The 19,545-nt window shown below is 36.5% G+C and overlaps 1 protein-coding gene across 3 annotated transcripts in view; it reads left to right on the forward strand.

Annotated features, from left to right (window-relative positions):
• The window catches only part of Alg12 (Alg12 alpha-1,6-mannosyltransferase), a 41,594-nt gene extending 24,000 nt beyond the window's left edge, over positions 1–17,594 (forward strand). For all 3 annotated transcript variants that reach the window (XM_081729948.1, XM_081729946.1, XM_081729947.1), the window contains exons 7-9: positions 2,414–2,640; positions 4,433–4,678; positions 5,749–17,594. In XM_081729948.1, coding sequence (XP_081586074.1) covers positions 2,414–2,640; positions 4,433–4,678; positions 5,749–6,196 — 921 coding nt within the window. In that variant the 3' untranslated portion in view covers positions 6,197–17,594. The remainder of the gene's footprint in view (positions 1–2,413; positions 2,641–4,432; positions 4,679–5,748) is intronic.
• Positions 17,595–19,545: the final 1,951 nt, after the last annotated feature.

Genomic DNA, 19,545 nt, shown 5'->3' on the forward strand with positions numbered 1-19,545 from the left:
TTGTAAAATTAGTTAACGCCTGTGTTAGTGAAACAATGAGTAATATGCGAACTGAAAGTCGGTTATACTTTTTCGGAATTCATAACATGCTGAATAAAATACCGTATTACTATGACTTTTAAGTTCGCTTGAGCAGAAAACTCGATGATAGCAATAAGGGCTAACGTTCAATGGACTTGAGTGTATTGTAAAAATTCTGCTAATACAGCAGTAAATAGTGCTAGGTTGAGTAAATCAGAGTCCGGAATCGATACCTATTACCGGTTTATTCTAAAAAAATCTTGTAATAACAACAGTATTTACAGAAATACTTCAATACAACTTTCTGTGTTGTGAGGTAGAAGTTAGATAGCCCAAGACCATGCGGCCAAGGACAAGATCTCTACAGAGCTCCGGACAAACTAGGTAGAGTGGCGTAGGAAACCTCAATGCCCCAGGCAAACAGTGAGGGTTTAAGAGTCACAGAGCCCCGAAGCAGGCTAAGCAACTGAGGTTGGGGATCCCGACAGAGCCCGGAAGTAGGCTAAGCCAGGTAGAAGGGAAGCCAAGAGTCCATAAGCAGACTAGAGGCTTTGAGGTTGGGTTACTTCTAGTGTTCCAGGAAACAAGAGGAGGGGAGACCAAATCGCAAACTGATGACTGTGCGCTGGGTGCTCTCCAATATATAGGGGCGGTGGTGCTCCCACGGCATATGACTTGTAGATGGTGTTGGTGATCCCTTGTCTCCTTTTTGTAGTAATCCCACGTGAGGTGTAGTACTCTTAACGTAAATCCATGTGCTTGATGTTTACAAGCAGGAGCACGTGTCATTGTTTACAAACAGAAGCACATGATACATTACAATACAGACGATGTAAGCTCGATGGATGATCAGTGTAGGAAAATACGAATATTTCTCTAACAGACTGTAAAGAAATTGTCATAGAAGTAAATGTAGACAAAGTACCGTAAATACGCGCGTAATTTTCGCCCTCGCATAATTTTCGCATCCCAATTTTGAAGGGCATTTTCTGTATATTTTATTTTCCTCGCGTAATTTGCGCACGCGGAAACTTTTTGTGAAACAGCGTTTTTCCAGGAATCAATTACGGTAGCTAATGGACAATTGGCAACGCAGCAAAGCCATTGTTGTAAGGTAAGAAACCACACGACTTCTTAATCAATTGTTTAATGTTATTTTTCTACAAATTTAGAATTAGTTGTTTGTTGTCAATTCTTGCTACAAAGAAAATGTGTACTGGTATTTTCGTGTTATTTTGACTGGGGAAAAAATTAGATGATGTTCACTGATGTGGCTAATTTTTTCCCCCGCATAATTTACGCATCCTTGTTTCAAAACAACTTTTTTCATCTAAAAAAGTGCGAAAATTACGCGAATAAATACGGTATATGGTAACAAATAAGAACCACTGATATACAAAGAGAAAAAAAAATACATAACTAAACCAGCAATTGAACCTGGTCTTCGGACTCACCGTGCCGATGCGTTAACTAGTCCGTTCTCTGAACAGTCATACGTTCTGTCATGATTGACGTCGGTGCTTAACCACTAGGCACATGGACTGTACCACAACTTACGTTGTGCTTGGACCGTCAAGTATCTGCATGGCGGAATACCTCTGACGGTTGAATTATAATGAGAAGTGTTAAACAATTCTCCTTGTTATAGAATGAAATTTATTTTTCCACAAAATCACCCACTCAACAATGCACTTCTTCCCCTATATTCTAGAACTATTACACCTTGAAAAGAAAATGCCATTGTTCCACAGAATGTTCACAGTTTTGCCTGCAACAGCAGAATTTACGTGATTTTTTTTTTTTTTTAATCACTTGGTAGGAGAGTGGGAGCTACAATCACCCAATAACTAACTATAAATCCGCGTGTTTCTCAGTTGGTGTTCTAGGGCTTTCATCTGTAAGTATTTCATCATGACATACACTTCAGTATTCTCGATTTTTACAATCCAAGCTTACTTGCTATGTGCAAAACATAGAGAACGTAACCACGATTCAGAAAGAAGCACAATATTTTTGTTCAACTTTTTGTATATTAGTGACAATAATTCTTGAACATTTCTCGTATATATTATGAATGATAGCGGAGGAAATTAGGCTATATTAGACGTGAATCCACAGCTAAACATGGAATCCGTACAACATGAACTTTCACCGGGAATCGAACCCAGGTCTCTTGTGTCGAACTTGCGTACGCTAACCATATAGTCATTAGTGTGCGATAAACTAAAGATTTCTGTTTTTCATTTTTATAGTTAGATTAGTTCAGATGCTTAAATGTTTGTGATATATTGTACAGAAGTATCTTTTTTTCTCTGTTATATCCATTTTATCCATAAACAAAAAATACATTTTATTTTATTGTAAAATTTATTTTCCTTAATTTTAGTCGTAGACTTCTCCATTGCTGTGGTATTTTTACTCAGCAATCCCAAGAGGAATGGCGTGGTCTGTGTTTCTCGTTCCCATTGGTGCCTATTTAGATCCAAGAATCCGAAATATTCTTCTTCCACCTCTGGGATTTGTCACTTTGTACTCTCTCCTGCCACATAAAGAATTACGCTTTATTATATATGTATTCCCATTGCTAAACATGGCAGCAGCGTCAGCTTGTCATAAAATGTAAGTATTGTATCTAATTTTAATTGAAGATTGTGTAGTAATGCTTTTTTTTTTTTTTTTTTTTTTTTTTTTAAATAAAGTACTGTGAAGTGTAAGTTATCTCTTATAACATTAGACTCCTAAGACGAGTAAAATGATAGCCAGTTTTAAGTAAGGTCCGTTTGTGAATAGCGTTTGAAATTTCAACCCTTGGGAATTATTACATTCGCAGGCTTCCGACACTCGTTGTATACAATGAAGTGGCCCACTGGTTATAAAATATGGTCAGTCATCTGGTTCCTAACACAAAGAAACTTAACAGCTGCGGATATTCGTCGCCAGGTGTATGAGATGTATGGTGACAATGCAATGAGTGACAGGAAAGTGCAAAAATGAGTAGATTGTTCAAGGAAGGTCGGGAAAAGCCCATTACGTGGATTTTCAGATCTTATATAATCGATTGGCTAGGAAGAATTCTATCAGCTGCCATACAGTCATGTTGCGTCTAGCGCCTCTTCCGCCATTTCAAGACCTTCCTGGGCGGGAAAGAAGTGAAAACATCTGTGAATAACTGGCTGTCATTATAGGCCTCAGAATTCTATGAGAAGGATATCCAAATACTCCTTTTCCATTATGATAAATATTTAAACCTGCAACGAAACTATGTAGAAAAATAGACAATTGTGTATAAATTCAGAAAACCTTTTTTTTTTTTTTTTTTTTTTTTTAACAAAGGGTACTTGTTCCGTTTTTATTGCAAATCGGACCTTACTTTGAAGATAACGTTCATAGAATAGATAAGAAAAGAGCTTCGTTTAGGGTTTAGATGTGTGAAATATTGACACACGAGGATTGGTCAGCACATTCCTTTCCTGAAATAGACGGAACCCTGAAATAAGACCAAACCAGTGTCGCCTTTTAGTAGTTTAGTTCCCTGCAACTTAACACATTTGTACAAACGGCGCTCAAGGATTCCATCTTGAAAAAAAAAAAAAAAAAAATGGTTTATCCTCCAATCAAGCATCCACAGCGTCAGTCACTATGAAAATGTCCAAAAAGGTTTCTTTTCATGGTTTGGAATAATAGTAACCAGTATGTCATAGAAAACGTACAAGCATACCGAATTTCAAGTTTTTTATTCCAATTCTAAGTACCTAAAATATGAGATTATAAGTCCTAAAAAAGGTCCATTTAAATAACATGGGGAATTTCTTCATCGCCCCTTTAGTCCCCTTAAAAATTAAAAATATTCACTTTCGTCAGTTTTCCTGTTGGTTAATCCCGAAAAGCTGAGATCATGTCAAATTTAATCATTGAAGCACTACAGGAAGTGCCCAATAATTTTGTGGTGTAAAAGGTGTCCCATATAAATAACTTGGGGAAATATTTTCCAGTCTCCCAGAAAACCACTCTAAAGTTGGAAATTTTTATTTTTAATGATTTTGTAAATAATCCTGTAGAAAATGTACAAGCATACCGAATTTCAAGTTTTTATTCCAATTCCAAATACCTAAAATACGAGAATATAGATCCAAAAATAGCCCATTTAAATAACGTGGGAAATTTCTTCATATCCCCTTCCCCCCTTTAGATCTCTAAAAATTAAAAATACTCACTTTTGGCAATTTTCCTGTGGACTAATTCCAAAAGGCTACAATCATGCCAAATTTCAACTTTTCACGCCAACTGGGAGTACCCCTTTATTTTATGTCAGTTCATGTAGTTTTATATATAGTTAGGATATCTAGATTAGAATATTCTCTGGATTAGTAAAATAATAAGGTTATTTCATTTTTGTTTCTTTCTTTTCTAGTTGGGAGAACAGAGGAAAGTCAAGTGTTCATTCGCTGCTAGCAATGGGAGTTGTATGCCATTTGGCTTTAAATGCCTTCTTTACTCTGTTTATGTTGTGCATTGCTGGGGCCAATTACCCAGGAGGAGTTGCTATTAGCCGTCTGCACCAATTGGAAAGCCCGAAAGATCCAGTTTTTGTTCATATAGATGTACTTAGTGCTCAAACCGGAGTGAGTCGATTCACTCAAAAATATTCTACGTGGCGGTAAGTACATTTTATTGGTATTCCACATTCCAATGTCTTTGCATTATTGAAAAATAATCACGAGGGTCATTAATTTAAAATTCCGGTAAACTATTTTAGCATGCAAGGGAAAATATACATTGTATTGTTGAAGAGAGACTTCTTAACGATAACTGTAGGGATTTTTGGGATGAATATCAATGAATGTTCCTTTACAGCAAGAATCAGCTTCTTGCAGGAGTACAGGCTAAATTAAAACATACTTATATGCAGCAGAATAGTTGGTGATTTGAAATTAGGAGGGGGGTATAATAGATATTGTCACAGAAGACAAAAGCTGGATTTTTGAATACAATATCATATTAGCTTGTCTTTCCAGATGAGAAACACCTCAACTTGAACTGTCCCCATAGAGTTGGACATATCGAATCCGAAAATTTACCCGGGTTCGATTCCCGGCGGAAGCTCATGTGGTTCAAATCCCACATTAAGCTGTAGGTTCATGTCTCATATACCCTTGCTGCTGAAACGGACGAAAAACTCAAATCAAATCAAATTAAATCCGTCCTTGCCTTGAAGGGTTTTATGGTGAACGCTGAAACAGTTCCTGCACCACCACTGAGAATTCAACACTTGTAGCCGTGCGACATTACATAGATCGTGTTTTCTGCACATCATACACTGTTCCGTGAACCTCTAATTTGCCTCGTAGACATGTACTTGTTATCCTTGAAGGTGGATAAGTCCCATACTCATGTCTCCACGATCTCTGAATTGTAGCAACATTCTTGCTCTTCAAAGCTCAAACGTCCGTCCGCCATGTTGATGTTACTATCTTACTACTAATGAGACAGTGTAGCTAGACTGACAATTCTGCTAGCACCTATTCATGAAACATAACATTATTTTTTTTCGCAGAAATTTAACCTTGTAGATTGGAAAATAAATTTTCTATGACAGTTCAAAGTATGTATACATTTTTTGTCACACTCGGTATTTATTACTTTCATTTTTACTGTAAAGTTTTTCTTTTGTTTTTTGTGTAATATCTAGTAGAATTTTAACGAATTTTATTGTTTATATCGTTACAGCTATAATAAAACAGAAGATTTAGAACCAGGCGGTCCTGAGATGATGGAGTTTACTCATCTTTTAATAGAAGCGAGAAGTAAATATTCTCTGCGCCTGAAACCATATTCTAAAACGCATGAAATTTTAGAGTCAGTGGAAGGATTCTCTCAAATATCCTTAAATTACAATAACTTCCCTCCAATCAAAATCCGCATGAGGCCTCAGATTTTTATACTAAAGAAGAAAGAAACAACAAAAGCGAAGGAAACGTCTTATTCTCGCAAGCGTGGTGTGGTAGAGGATCCTTGTGAAGGGACGGATTCAGAAGAGTGCCAAACGCGCCCAAAGCCTCGAACTGTGGCGTCGCAGAAACTCTGCTCTGCCAGTAAAGGTGGAAAGTGTGATGTGAATGTAGATGTACAACAACCAAAAGAGACTAAAACATTACCAGAAGACGTCTACAGTTGATTGTGACCCAAACATAGGAGAGGAAATAATGCCATTTTATAATGTTCGTTTGTTTCCAGTTATTTGACAAATGAATTTGAATTGTTACAAATACATGGAATTAAGAACTATTTTTCTGTTATGTGATAAGGCTAATATGTTATACAGTCGCGGACTGAAATAGGTTTCAATTTAATCAATATTTACTTCTGATATTTGATTATATGGAAACGAAATTTTGTCCGTGATTGTAATGGTTACTTGATTAATTGGGTGTTTAATTAGGAGCGTCAGTAATATCACCTGGTGAATATCTGTGCAAGTCAGAGGAAGTAGAAAAAGTGCTAATTAGGAGGTAAAATATGCATTTAAAAAAATAGTATTTTGAGTCGTTTTATATGAGAAGAGAGAATCTTACTCAGAAAATGGAGTACAGGATAGATGTCAGCAACCGCGATGAAATAATTGGTAGAATCAGAAGGTGAAAGAAAACGGGAATAAAGTAAAAAGAACCCACGGATTGCAGCCAGCTAAAAGTTTTATTTAAAATACTGTAACGGTGTTACACAATCCGAAAGTAAACCTTAGAAATTATGCAGATTATACTGTGACAGGTAACTCCCCACGGACACGGAAACAAGCAGAAAATATTTATTTGTTGAAAGCTAGATAAGAGTATTAAATAAGCGAAGGAACTTATATAACCCCTTCTGTATGTTTGTCTATTGGACTCGCTTACTACATCTACAGGGTGTCCAATATGCAATGCAACCCGGAGTTTGGAATAGTAGAACTTTTGAACCTGAAGCGATACGTAAATAATGGTTATACCAAAATGAAGCCTTGTTCATGCATATATTTTTAAACTAGGAAGCAACGATTGAAGTATACTAGGAACCACACAGTGTTGCCAGATGTAACCGAAGGTGTAAATCAACACTTTTGCAAAACATATAAATTGACTCATAACTCATACATATGATGTTCTATCGTTAATTTTCAATTTATTTAGTTGGAGTAGCTTGGGAACTATGTAGCAGAAAAAAGAATTCTTCATTTCTACCGATAACTAATCGGATGAGGCCTCTGTAAGGGGGAACTAGGGAAATCGTAGTTTTTATAAGTTAACACTCTGAATTGGCAACATTGCTGTTGTTTCAGTGCATCAAAAGGTGTTTTAAGGGTCTGTCTACATTATACAATTCCTAAAAACAATGAAAAAGAAACTTTGAAATTATCATGATGAAACTTTTACTTGCAGTAACTTTGTATACGTACGCGGGTTTTCTTTAGAAAGAAAAAGGATTTTTCAGTTTTTGGCTTAAGAGCAGTTGAGGAGTCACAGTCGCGTTCCATTATTTCAGAATGCAGTTCCAGTGCAGTAAACGAAAGTAGGATTGGTGTATGAGTTTCTTGTGTCTTCTAAATCATACTTCCTATGCCATATAGTATCTTTCAATCTAAGCATGTTCCTCCCTATTCATTTAATTTTCTGATTGCTTTTTATCCTGCTTTAAATCATATTCTGTTTCTTTCAGTGGAGCCGCGGTGACTCAGTAATAGAACATTCACCTCTGGCGCGTGGGGTCTCTGGTTCGATCCCAGCTCGCGCTACGTGGACTTTGTGGTGAACAAACACCGTGTGCGTGGGTTTTCTCGGGTTCTTCTGTTTCCTCCCACTTTATTCATTCCACCATTGCATTCATTTCTCATAATCACCGTCTCCTTTAGCCTATCCGGTATAACCTTGGGACGTAAAACTGAAAGATTTCATTTCTTTTTCTTTCAATAATTCCCGGTACTCCAGACCTCTCAGAGATCTCTGAACTCGCAAGTCCGGCTCACGAGCTCAATAAATGGATAGCGAACCCGAGCCTGAGTCCCAGCGATCGCGAGCTGGAGCGAAGGCGAGTACGCTGAGCTAGTGGTCCTCAGGGCCGGCTCTACCATATTTGCAACACGTGCGTGTGCACGGGGCGGCAAAATCTGTCATAACTATATTATTTAAAATAATATAAATATTTCTGGTTGGAAACAGACTTCATAATGATGGTAGTTAAATTTACTAATCTGACCTTCTATTTGAGTACAACATTCTTAAATCATGTTTAGGTCGCATTAGTTTAAGATCACATGAACAATGCTAAAGCATATGATCAAACAAATCCCAGCATGAATTGCTTGATTGATGTCAAATACAAGAACTCAGTTCTCGAATAGTAGGAAACATTTAGTTAGTTATCACAGTTTTGATATGAAAACTAGTTTTGTCTTTGTCACAAGCAAGTTCCTTATCATTGTAGGTGGAAACTTTTTTTTTTTTTTTTTTTTTAATAGATGTAGTAGAAAAATCCAGGAATAAAGATAAAAGTGCTAGTTGCACTGGAATTGCAAACTGATGTATTGACATTGAAGCTCGATACTGAATTCTATAAAAAGAATTACTATCTTTCCTGTGCGGACGTGTTTGCTTTACCTTTCACTAACATAATAGATCAGTATTTAAAGAAAAAACAGACAACGAGATTGTATTTGTAGTATTCAGGCTTTTCTGAGTGCGAGTGTTCTTTCCCTCCCCTTCGTTGTTTATGATGGAGCAGCATACTTAAAACTGTGGCTTTTAAGATTTCTTCTTTCTGAAGAAAGGAGGGGGGAGACAAATGATTGAATTGCACGGCGCGGGAAATTGCCTAGCGCCAACCCTGGTGATCTTAGATTAGTAATCACGAATCCCTTTGAGGAAAGTGTGTCTAAGCCTGAAACCAAAGAAGCATATAGAGAAACAGAACAAACAGTCGTTTTAATTCCTAATTTTCCATAGGTGAAATTAGAATGAAATATAACCGAGCATGCGTAGGCTACTGATGACTGCGTTTACTTCCCATTCGGGAGGTGACGAATTCTATCCCGGTGGCCAGCCAACCACGTTCTCTAATGTTTTTCTTCCATTTCCTCCAAGCAAATGCGGTGATATAGTACCTTTAATTACAAGCCTTGTTCGACTTCCTTCTAGTTTTATTATTATTATTATTATTATTATTATTATTATTATTATTATTATTATTATTATTATTATTATTATTATTTATTCCTCCACTACCCCTGCTCTTGTCGTTTTCTTACGGACTTACCAGCAGACGCATCTGTCCCTAACCCTGTGATAATCTCTCTCTCCTTTTTTGTTTATCTCATCTCTCTTTTCGTTTTGTATACCCAAGTGCTAGGGGGTAGGGCTTTTATGACCTAAGTCCTAAAATGCTTATCTCAGGTCTTAGTTTTCTTTTTCTTATGTTGGTATTCTTTACTCTGGAAATAAAAGAGAAAGAAAATTTTAATACATACATAATAACATAAATACAACAACACAATTTACAAACACACAATACACATAATACTACAATTACAACATGACTAACATAGGTGATCTCACCTGTATGAATTTTCTATGAATTGAATTTAAATTTTCTATTTTCATTTCATTTCATTTATTCTGTTCTTTTTATTTATTTTTAGTTCATTACCTGTATGACTTTTAGGTTTTTCACCTTAAACCTTATTCTATTATAGTTATTAATAACACTTGGTTTTCACCTGTGTTCACTTGGTTTTCTTCTAGTTACGTTCCCATTACAGTTGTTGATAATCCTTAATGATTCATTACCGTATAAATAGTCCGCTTCTGGAAGGTATTAAATAAATAAATTCAAAGTGAAAATGTGTGACTCTTTTTTGAGTTGCTGGTTTTACCATTCTAGTGCGTGTTCGATCAAGAAACACCGTCCTGAAGAACGAATATCTGCTGTTGATCTGAGGTACTTTACTTAGTAGTGTAATGGCTAACGCCCTGCCGCGGCAAGATGGTGACCCGCATTTGATCTGCAACTCAGTCGGACATTTTCACTCGTTAAAAATTTAATTCTTAAAGTTCACTTCATTAGACTCAAGTCATCATTAAGTACTTATGAAAGGAAAACTGACAGGTGATAATAGCTCACCTCGGAAAATTCAACAAATAGTAAATAATAACAGGATTTTCACTTATTCGGTTAGCACGAATTCCCTGACTTTTCGACCCACGATTTACGAATTTATAGGTGTATATAATGTATAGCTGTATATAATTTATAGGTGTATATAGTGTGGTTCTCAAAATTTCCGCGGTGGCTCAGTGGTAGAGCGTTCACCTCTGGTGTATGGGGTCCCGGGTTCAAACCCTACTCCCACCAAGTGAACTTTGTGGTAGACAAACACCGTGTGCGTGGGTTTTCTCGGGGTTCTCCCGTTTCCTCCCACTTTCGTCATTCCACTATTTCATTCATTTCTCATTATCACCGTCTCCTATAGCCTAACCGGCATAACCGTGGGACGTAAAACTCAAAAATTTCATTTCATTTCATTTTTCAAAATTTCCGATGACGCGGACCCTCTGTTCATTCGGAAAGTGATCTGCGGACCCTTGCAATGCTATCTGAAATTTCACATGGTATTAAAAAATATACTAATTGGAATTACCACTGACAAGAAAAAGATTTTTTTTTAAAAAAAATGCAATAAGTAGTTTATTCTAAAGACACATCATTATTTCTTAGTGAACGAAATTTCAATTGAAAATGCAGTAACTCAAGACTGAAAATCAATTTTTTTTATTATTATTATTATTTAAAGGAAATCTACTTGATAAACAGTGTTCTCAAATGTGGGGTCACTAATGTGAGGAATGAAATTCCTGGTGTTTTCCTATAATTGTCTTGAAATCTGGAATAGGTTTTGTCACCATTAATCTTAAGAGTCGATTCTACATAAGACGATTTTGCTTTAAGGTTTTAATACTGCAGAAAACAGAAAAAGTCGGCTCACATAAGTAAGTGGTAGGTAAAGGCATCAAATGATGCAATGTCTTTTTAGACAACTCTTCATACTCAGAAAGTACACGCAACCAAAAGCTACAAACTTCATTTTTTTGGGAACATTTTTCCACGAAGTTCCAGGATAGTTTCAGTAGCTGTTCTTCTTCTGTGTTAGAGAGATTCATACTTTGTATGTCATGGATTTCTACATTAGTGAAAGGATTTTCAGTCAAAGTTTTACCAGATTGTGGGACAGGGAAATATTCTCGAAAACTTACAGCCAGTGCTTTAAAGTGTCCTACAAGTGTTTTGTGGATTTCAGTAGAGAGTTTTTCACCTGAAGAATCAATGAAATCCTGGAGCACTGCAAATGATTAGTAGTTATTGTTTTGTATTCGTATTGCCCACAGCTGCAGTTTCTTAATCTTAAAAATACTTCTTGCATAACAGCTGAGAGTTCCATGTTATTACAACACATTTCAATTTTTAGGCATCGCGGACCCCCCTGGCTAGGCCCTGCGGACCCCACTTTGAGAACCACTGATGTATGGAAACACTGTAGTCTAGTGGTTAGAGCGTGGTCCAGGTTCGATTCCCGGTCGATGCTTCCCAATTTTCAGTATCCACCCAGCGTTGTGATGCAAACTGGGGTGTCACGTGAAAACAAGACGTGACGGCCATTAGATCTAGAAAGCTTTTCATACGACTGTTACAGACAGGGCGTCGCAGCGTGCAGACCACGTGCTCGCTGCTAGACGACGTAATTCAGCCGATCGCTAACAGATGGCGCTGGAGCGGGCTTAGGCTCACAAATGCGCCGTTACTCTAAGTGGTTTCTTTGGTTTGTTTATATATAATGTAAGGAAGCAACTATATTTCCCCCTATCTACTATGCATGTCCATGTATATAATTTCTGTGTAGGCTGAGAAATTTTGCAATACAAACTAATTTATTTTGTAAAATATCCTCTTTCAAGTAGCTAGGCAAGTCAAAAAGAGAAAAAGGTTCTGAAAAGTAAAATCCGTTCTTCAAATTCCCTAACTTTTCCGTTTTTTTTTTTTTTTTTTTTTCAGCTTCGTGAAATTCCCTGACTTTTCGTGCTTTTAAGTCGGTGGGAATCCTGTTTAATAACACAAGCCTGTGAAGATTTTGCGTCATTAAATATTTTATGACAGATAGGTCAATCTAATACTCTGATCAGGAAACAATTAATTATTTTATCCTATCACGTACAGATTTTGTGCAACTGACCGTGTTTTAAATGCTTAAACATTTCAAAATTTCTTTTTCTTCAAATGCATCTCTCTAATTTAAATTCGTTCCTTGGAGACCAGTATAGCAATTCATAACACGACCCGAAGTGTCCTTCGTACATTGTAGTTTCTAAGAGTTTGAAAGTACTAAAATATGGATTTGTTATGCTTGGAATTCTAAAAACATTCTATACTATACGGATTGTCCTATATTATTATTATGACCATTCCTTTGTTCAAGTTTCGCCGAGTAAAAGATTATAGATAAAATAAAAAGCGTTACTTCTTATCGTTTCTACTCCGCAACAGGAAGTCCTTAGGTTGTTGTTCTTACTGTTTACGTAGGGATAATCTTTCCTTTAATGTCCTTAGAGAAGGAAAGACAATCTGAGGAAGACACTGTTACGATTCCGATGTTTTAAATTCTTGTTTATAACTTCGATCCAATGGAATTTGTATAGAACATGGAAGGAAGGCGTAAAATTTCACATGTGAACCATTCCTTCTGACTTGCCTGATATTTGTCAAGTGTGTAGGGTGTATTTTAAAAAGGTAGAGAGTGTGACTTATTGCATTTTTTATTCAGAGGAAAGGGACTAGATTGTGTTTTGAATAACTACATATTTTCTGTTGGCTACAATGGTGTATACATAATATAATATACACAGTATGTCCGGAAAATAACGGAACTTTTTAAAATTAAACAAAAAGAATTAGGCATTTTACGAACTGTACTTCTTTTTTTTTAAAAAAATACATCCCTTCCGCATCAATACGCCGCTGGGCACGTTCAACCAATGCTAGTGTAGAGCTTTTAATGTCCTTTTTCGGAATCGCCTCAATGACCCTCGTCACTGCAGACTGGACACGTGTAACATTGTTATAAAATGTTCCTTTCATGGCCAATTTTAATTTTGGGAATAGGAAATAGTCATGCGGCGATAAATCAGGCGAATACGCAGGATGTGGAAGCACACAAATTTGTTTCTTAGCCAAAAAGTCATGAACTGCGACGCTTCTGTGACATGGTGCATTGTCGTGCAATAAAGACGAACTGCGTGACGCTCGATACTCGGGCCTTATCCCGAACGATTCGCTTCCACAAACGTTCCATAACGTATTTAATTCCTCCGCCATCCATCTTACAGTCGAATTCGTATCATGGGCGATCATTTCACGCACTTGTTCCACCAAATCATCGCGATTTTTGTTTTTCGGTCTGCCTGGCTTTGGGTCATCTTCCAAGGACTCTCGACCGTCCCGGAATCGCGTATACCACTCGAACACACGTGTACGAGATAAGCATTCATCACCATATACTTGTTTCATCATTTCCAATGTTTGTGTAAATGTTTTACCTAGTTTGAAACAAAATTTAACATTTACTCTTTGCTCCATCATGTTTTTGTTACGAGGTGACACCAGATACACTCATTTTTCTTGCTATAACTTGACACTCCGTTAATCGGTCCTCATAATTGTGGTTTCCTTTTGTTGAGCAGATATCCTGCTTTTCGGTGATCTGTTGCTTCAATAGATGGAGATAATGGTTATCTGTAAACAGGGTCGTGCCGTGGGGGGGAGGGGGCGAGCGGGGCGACGGCCCCGGGCGCCGAAGTAAGGGGGCGAAAAATTCGGGACAAAAAAGATAGGAAAAATTGCTTGGAATATATGTATGGGGGCGCCGTCGCATACTCTCGCCCCGGGCGCTGATTTTCCACGGCACGGCCATGTCTGTAAAGAAAAAAGTTCCGTTATTTTTTCCGACATACTGATACAACCATGTTGAAAAGTATATTTCTGTGAAGTTAGGGCCAGTGTAACAACATGAATATTAACCGTAAAGACGTGCTTGCTTGTAATGTAAAAATGCTCAAAAGTTGATTTACTATGATAAACATTTCTTTTATCGATAATTTCGTAAGAACTCAGTGTTTTTTATCCTAAATTAAAACACACTAATTTACGTTAGAGGAAGCTGTGCTAAAATCAACTTCTCCGTCCAGACACGATATTGAAAAAAAAAAAAAAAAATGTTATCAGTGGAAGTTCAAAATCTGATGAATGATATGGATGTCTAAAGGTGGTGAAACATGTCTGATGTGTATATATATATTTGCTGACGATTGTACAGTTGTAGCTCCGACCAAAGATGTAAATGTCATCTTTTACCTAAACCGAATTTAAATTGTCATACAAATCGAGCACAGCTATTCTGAACATTACTCAGGAATAATACCAAATACCAAGGTAGTGATCGCATTGGTTGACTTTGCATATCGTGTAACTACAGATTTTTCCTTAAGAGGCCTCATCCCGGCGAAATTAAAATACCGCTAATTTTACAGTAATTATGTGATATCTTCAAATAGATAAAAGATAATTGAAATATGGAACAAGAGCGCCCTAGATAATATTATTTTACATGAGATACCGTTATAACGACTCACTTATCTGCTTTCGATTTCCAGCCATTTTGAAAATCGGCATTTATTTTCGCGTTTCTAAACGGCTGAAAACGGAAAGCCACTTGGTGACTTGTGATAACGGTACCTCACGCAAAATAATATTGTCTAGGGCGCTCTTCCACATTTCAATTAGCTTTTATCTATTTGGAGATATCACATAATTACTGTAAATTAGCGGTATTTTAATTTCGCCGGGATGAGGCCTCTTAAGTATTGACAGTCAGAGCTTAGCAAGTGTACTCTGGTTTGATTGTGGAGGCTTGTTATTTTTCTATTTAGCTTGTTTTTTATTGTTTTAACTCCTATTCTATAGATATAAAATTGATAATTTTGCCATATTTTAAAAACATCTTCGTAGGATTTTGCATTGCCATTAACTACTGGAAAAGAAAGGAAAAATAGTGAATACGGTTTTGTAGTTTGGGCCAGATTCAAGCTTTCACCTCTCTTTCAGCACAGAGGCAACATGAGGCGTTCATCTACAACTTAATGTAGAATCCGAATTACAGAACTGAAACGCTAATTCAGCGCTTTTCAAACTATGATCTGCGAAGCACAAGTGTTTCTCGAGATTTTTTCTTGTGGTCCTCTTAAATTGAACATTAGCCCAAAAACGATAGGAAAAAATATTTAAGTGAATTACGTTTTACACAAAATAATTGAGAATCTCAAAGAGAGTTCGGAAATTACATAAGCAGCCGTCTTCACTTTCTGTCTAAAGTCTGACATTTTATGATCTTTATTACCGTACTTACTCCATATATTTAACCTATACATATAAAAATGAGTGTAGCTATGTTTGTCTCTCAATTCCTTGTAGAGTACTGGACCGATTTTGATGAGTTTTGATCATATCCTGACCATAGGCACTTGACTGGACCATAGCATAACTTATTTGTTTCATCATGGTACTTTGGTTAAGGTGCGTACCCTAAGAGAGGGGGAATATTGAGTAGCTCACGATTCCCTCTACGTAGGAAGATAACATAAATTCTTCCTTTAAAAGAATAGGACCCATGTCCTAGCGTTTTTTAAATTCCCGTTTAAGAGTTGGCAATTGGGCCATCTTGTGTATATATATATAAAATTAATGTAACGATATTTGTATCCACGATCATCTCCTAGCTTCACCGAATCGATTATTTTGGAACACGAATGTCTTTAGCTCGTTTTCGATAAAGGGTATGACGTAAATATATGTTTGACGGCTAATTCCTCCTGGACCGCTCCAGAGATTTTGATGATTTTTGGTACATGAGTAGACCCTGGCTTAAGTTAGTTTTATTACATTTTTAGCAAGAGAAGGAGAAGACGTAAGGAGGTGACACAATCGAAAATGACAGATATTAGTGCCCAATCCATAGTTTTTGGGGGCTGCTGAGATTATTAGTAACCCTCCTGATGTTAAAGTTCAAGTTCAGTTCCATCAGATGGCATGTGAAACAATAGAAAACGTTTGATATTAATGTTCAATCCATGAAAGGAATAGTGACACTGCCGATACCCTTTAAGTACAAATACATCCTCCGTACATATGTTAAGAGGAGGAAGGGGTTCAATTACTTTAGATAAACATACGAAGGATGATAGAGAAAAAGTTACAATGCATAAAACATTTTATGTTATGCACTGTAACTTAACGAAAATGTATTTGTAGATTAATAACATGTCTGTCTTGGTGCAGGTTTGAAGACTTCGGATTCTACTCATGTATACCCGAGAAACGGATATTAAAAATGATGGCTCATCTGGAAAATTGGTCAACAGTAGAAGTAAGGTCATTGGTGCTGTACCTGTAGGCCGAAAACACTACACATACTGGCATTCATAGACAGATTGTAGAGATGTATGGGGAAAGTTTAAATTTCAAACCAACAAGTAGGGAAGTGGTGTCGTGCCTTTAAAGAAAGTCGAACCAATACTGTTAATGGCAACCCTGGACACAACGGTAGACCCAGTACTTCAACCACTAATGTTACGCTTGGAACGATTAGAGCACCCCTTCTACAGCCCTGACCTAGCCCCAGTGACATCACTTTTTCCCTGTACTAAAGCAAAAAATGGCTAGCCATCATTATCTGGCGTGTGATTATGTCCAAACCGCTGTCTCACGGTGGCTACTAGAACTTGACGTCGGATTTCTATACAAATGGTATAGGAAACTTCATCTGCCGTTGTGATAAGCGGTTGAACAAAAACTGTGATTATAGTGTTGTGTGTCCTATATCATCAGGTGTGTTGATCTTTCAGCTGTCTCTCACACATAAGCCATTATAGGCTTTGTAACATTTTTTTCTATCATCCTTCGTAATTTCTCCGTGCAAAGAATGGTCATTTCAGCTAGTACTAATATAAAATTAAGGAGATTCTAGTTCATTCTACTTTTTACGAATATAAAAATACAGGAAATTAAAATAGAAATTTCCTTTTGAAGGTGACAAGAAGAGGGTGATCTGTAGAGCATTTTGACCAATAAAAGTGGTCCCCACTTCAAAAGTGTGTGAAAAATGCTGCGTTAACCACTTAGCCACAATACAATCCTCTACACGTTCATACAGATACAATCACAGAAAGTTGGTCGGAGTCGAGCGATTATAAATTCTTCGACTGAGAGAAGCAACTAACATCCATTATGTGGTAACGCTTCATCTAAATAGACAAGTATAAATAAGTATGTCTCTAAATTGAAATAATGAAAATTATGTTGAATGCTTTATAAATATTGTGTGCGTTGCTTAAGAGTGAATCAAATTTAACACATTTTTTTTTTATCTGCAAAATGTTATAAATGTGTACAACAAATGCTGTTGTATATCACGAGTGGAATTATATAAAACTATATTCTTGGGATGCTTTTGTCTTTTATTAAATAATAACTTAAAAATGAAATGCATATAGTTAGTGCTACTTATAATCAATTGAGTGAAATGTAGAGTATTAACTTAAGAGCCTGACATGCTAAAAATATTACAAAATTTACCATTTTTCTATTGCTTGTTTTTCATAAGTGAAAGGAGATAATGAAATGCAACTTACCACAATCATAGATACCGTTATTCTACAACAGAAAATATGAATCTCAAGAATTTTCAGTGTTGCCAGAATAACATTTCCCCCAAAATCTAAGTTACGGCAGCGACTAGAGGAACGAACTCAACTACATTTGATTACGAATCATGTTATTTTGGTATCCTGTGAACTACTTTTTAAGTAACATTATTATTTAATTTTAATAACTCTATGTTGAAATTATTTTGTTTATTACAAACTAAATATAGCTATTATTTAAAAAAAGTAGTTCACAGGATTCCAAGACAACACGATACGTAATCAAATGCAGTTGAGTTCGTTCCTATAGTCGCTGCCTTAATTTAGATTTTTGGGGAAAATATTATTCTGGCAGTACTGTAATTTCTATGGGTGGCAACACTAAAAATTCTTGAGGTTCATATTTTCTGTTGTAGAACAACATTATCTATGATTGTGGTAAGTTGTATTTCATTATTTCCTTTCATTTATGAATAAACAAACAAAAGAAAAATGGTAAATTTTGTATTATTTTTAGTAAGTCAGACTCTTAATGGTTAGCTTTGAAAAATGTAAAACAGTGAATTTACTGAAGTCACATGGGGAAAAATAGTGATTTTCATTGTAACTTTTAAATTCTTATGTATCTTTAAAATATTACAGAAATACTAAGGAAGTGTAACAAATTTTTTATTATTTACGTAATGCTTTCGAGATGATGTTGGTCATCGTCATTGTTGGAGAAATCCAGAGTGGACGGAAATTTACTCTCTATTGAAAATTCTTAGTCTTCGAATTCTTAGTCAACTTTAATGAAATAAAGAAATAAAAAAAAAAAAACGTTTTATTCGTTACGATAATAGGATTGTTACGTATTGGTAAAATTCCACACAAGCACCATCACTGCCTGTCAGTGTCCGTAAACGTTTGGGAATGGTTTCGACAGTCTTCAGCAAACACCCCAATGGTACGTTTGCAAGAACTTGACTAATTCATGGGCGGAGTTAGGAATTGTCTCCTGAGGGGGCGGGGGGCACGGTAAATACAAATGAGAATTGAAGGATCTTATAGGTGGCATTTTTATTTTTTGTCAAAAAGTTGGAGGGAGCAATGCCCACCTATAGCTTCGTCTATAAACTAATTAATTCGTCCATTTCATCAGGAGTTTTAGGTTTGCGATAATCTCCCCTCTGCCCCCACAAAATAAAACATGGCTTCATCTGTCCACAGAATATTGTTGAAATGATCAGGCCAATCTTTGTACCAAGAAACCATCATCTCCCCATACTCGCCTTTTTCCGCCGATAGTTCCTGGCAATAAAGTGGTTTCCATGAACGAAAATTCAACTCTTCCTTCGGAACGGTTCGAATTGTGTTTTCAGGTTAAACCATTTTCCTGTCTTTGTGATTTGTGAGGACTTCGCGCGACCATCTCCTGAACCACTTGCACATTTCCCTTCATCCTGGATTCTGAGTGCACAGTGGTTCCAACACGCCCAAAACCCGGACAAAATTGCAATTTTTAAAGTACGAATATCCACGTTTTTCGACTGTATATTTTCTCTAGTATGTGTGGCAATAATACAACTGAAGGGCACGAAGAGATAAGCCTCTCGCCAGAGAGTACTGATAGCTTGAAGTAGTAGGTTCTGTGTGTGTGGTTTGCTCTCCAGCGTTAGTGTGGTAAAATACTCATTGTTTCAATACAAGATATAGTCATCCGTGTTTATTATTTCTGGTGATTATTGTGTTCTGTGAATTGACTTGTATATTT

The sequence above is a fragment of the Thermobia domestica genome, chromosome 11, assembly GCF_964235325.1.
Source record: "Thermobia domestica chromosome 11, izTheDome1.hap1.1, whole genome shotgun sequence".
NCBI lineage: Eukaryota > Metazoa > Arthropoda > Insecta > Zygentoma > Lepismatidae > Thermobia > Thermobia domestica.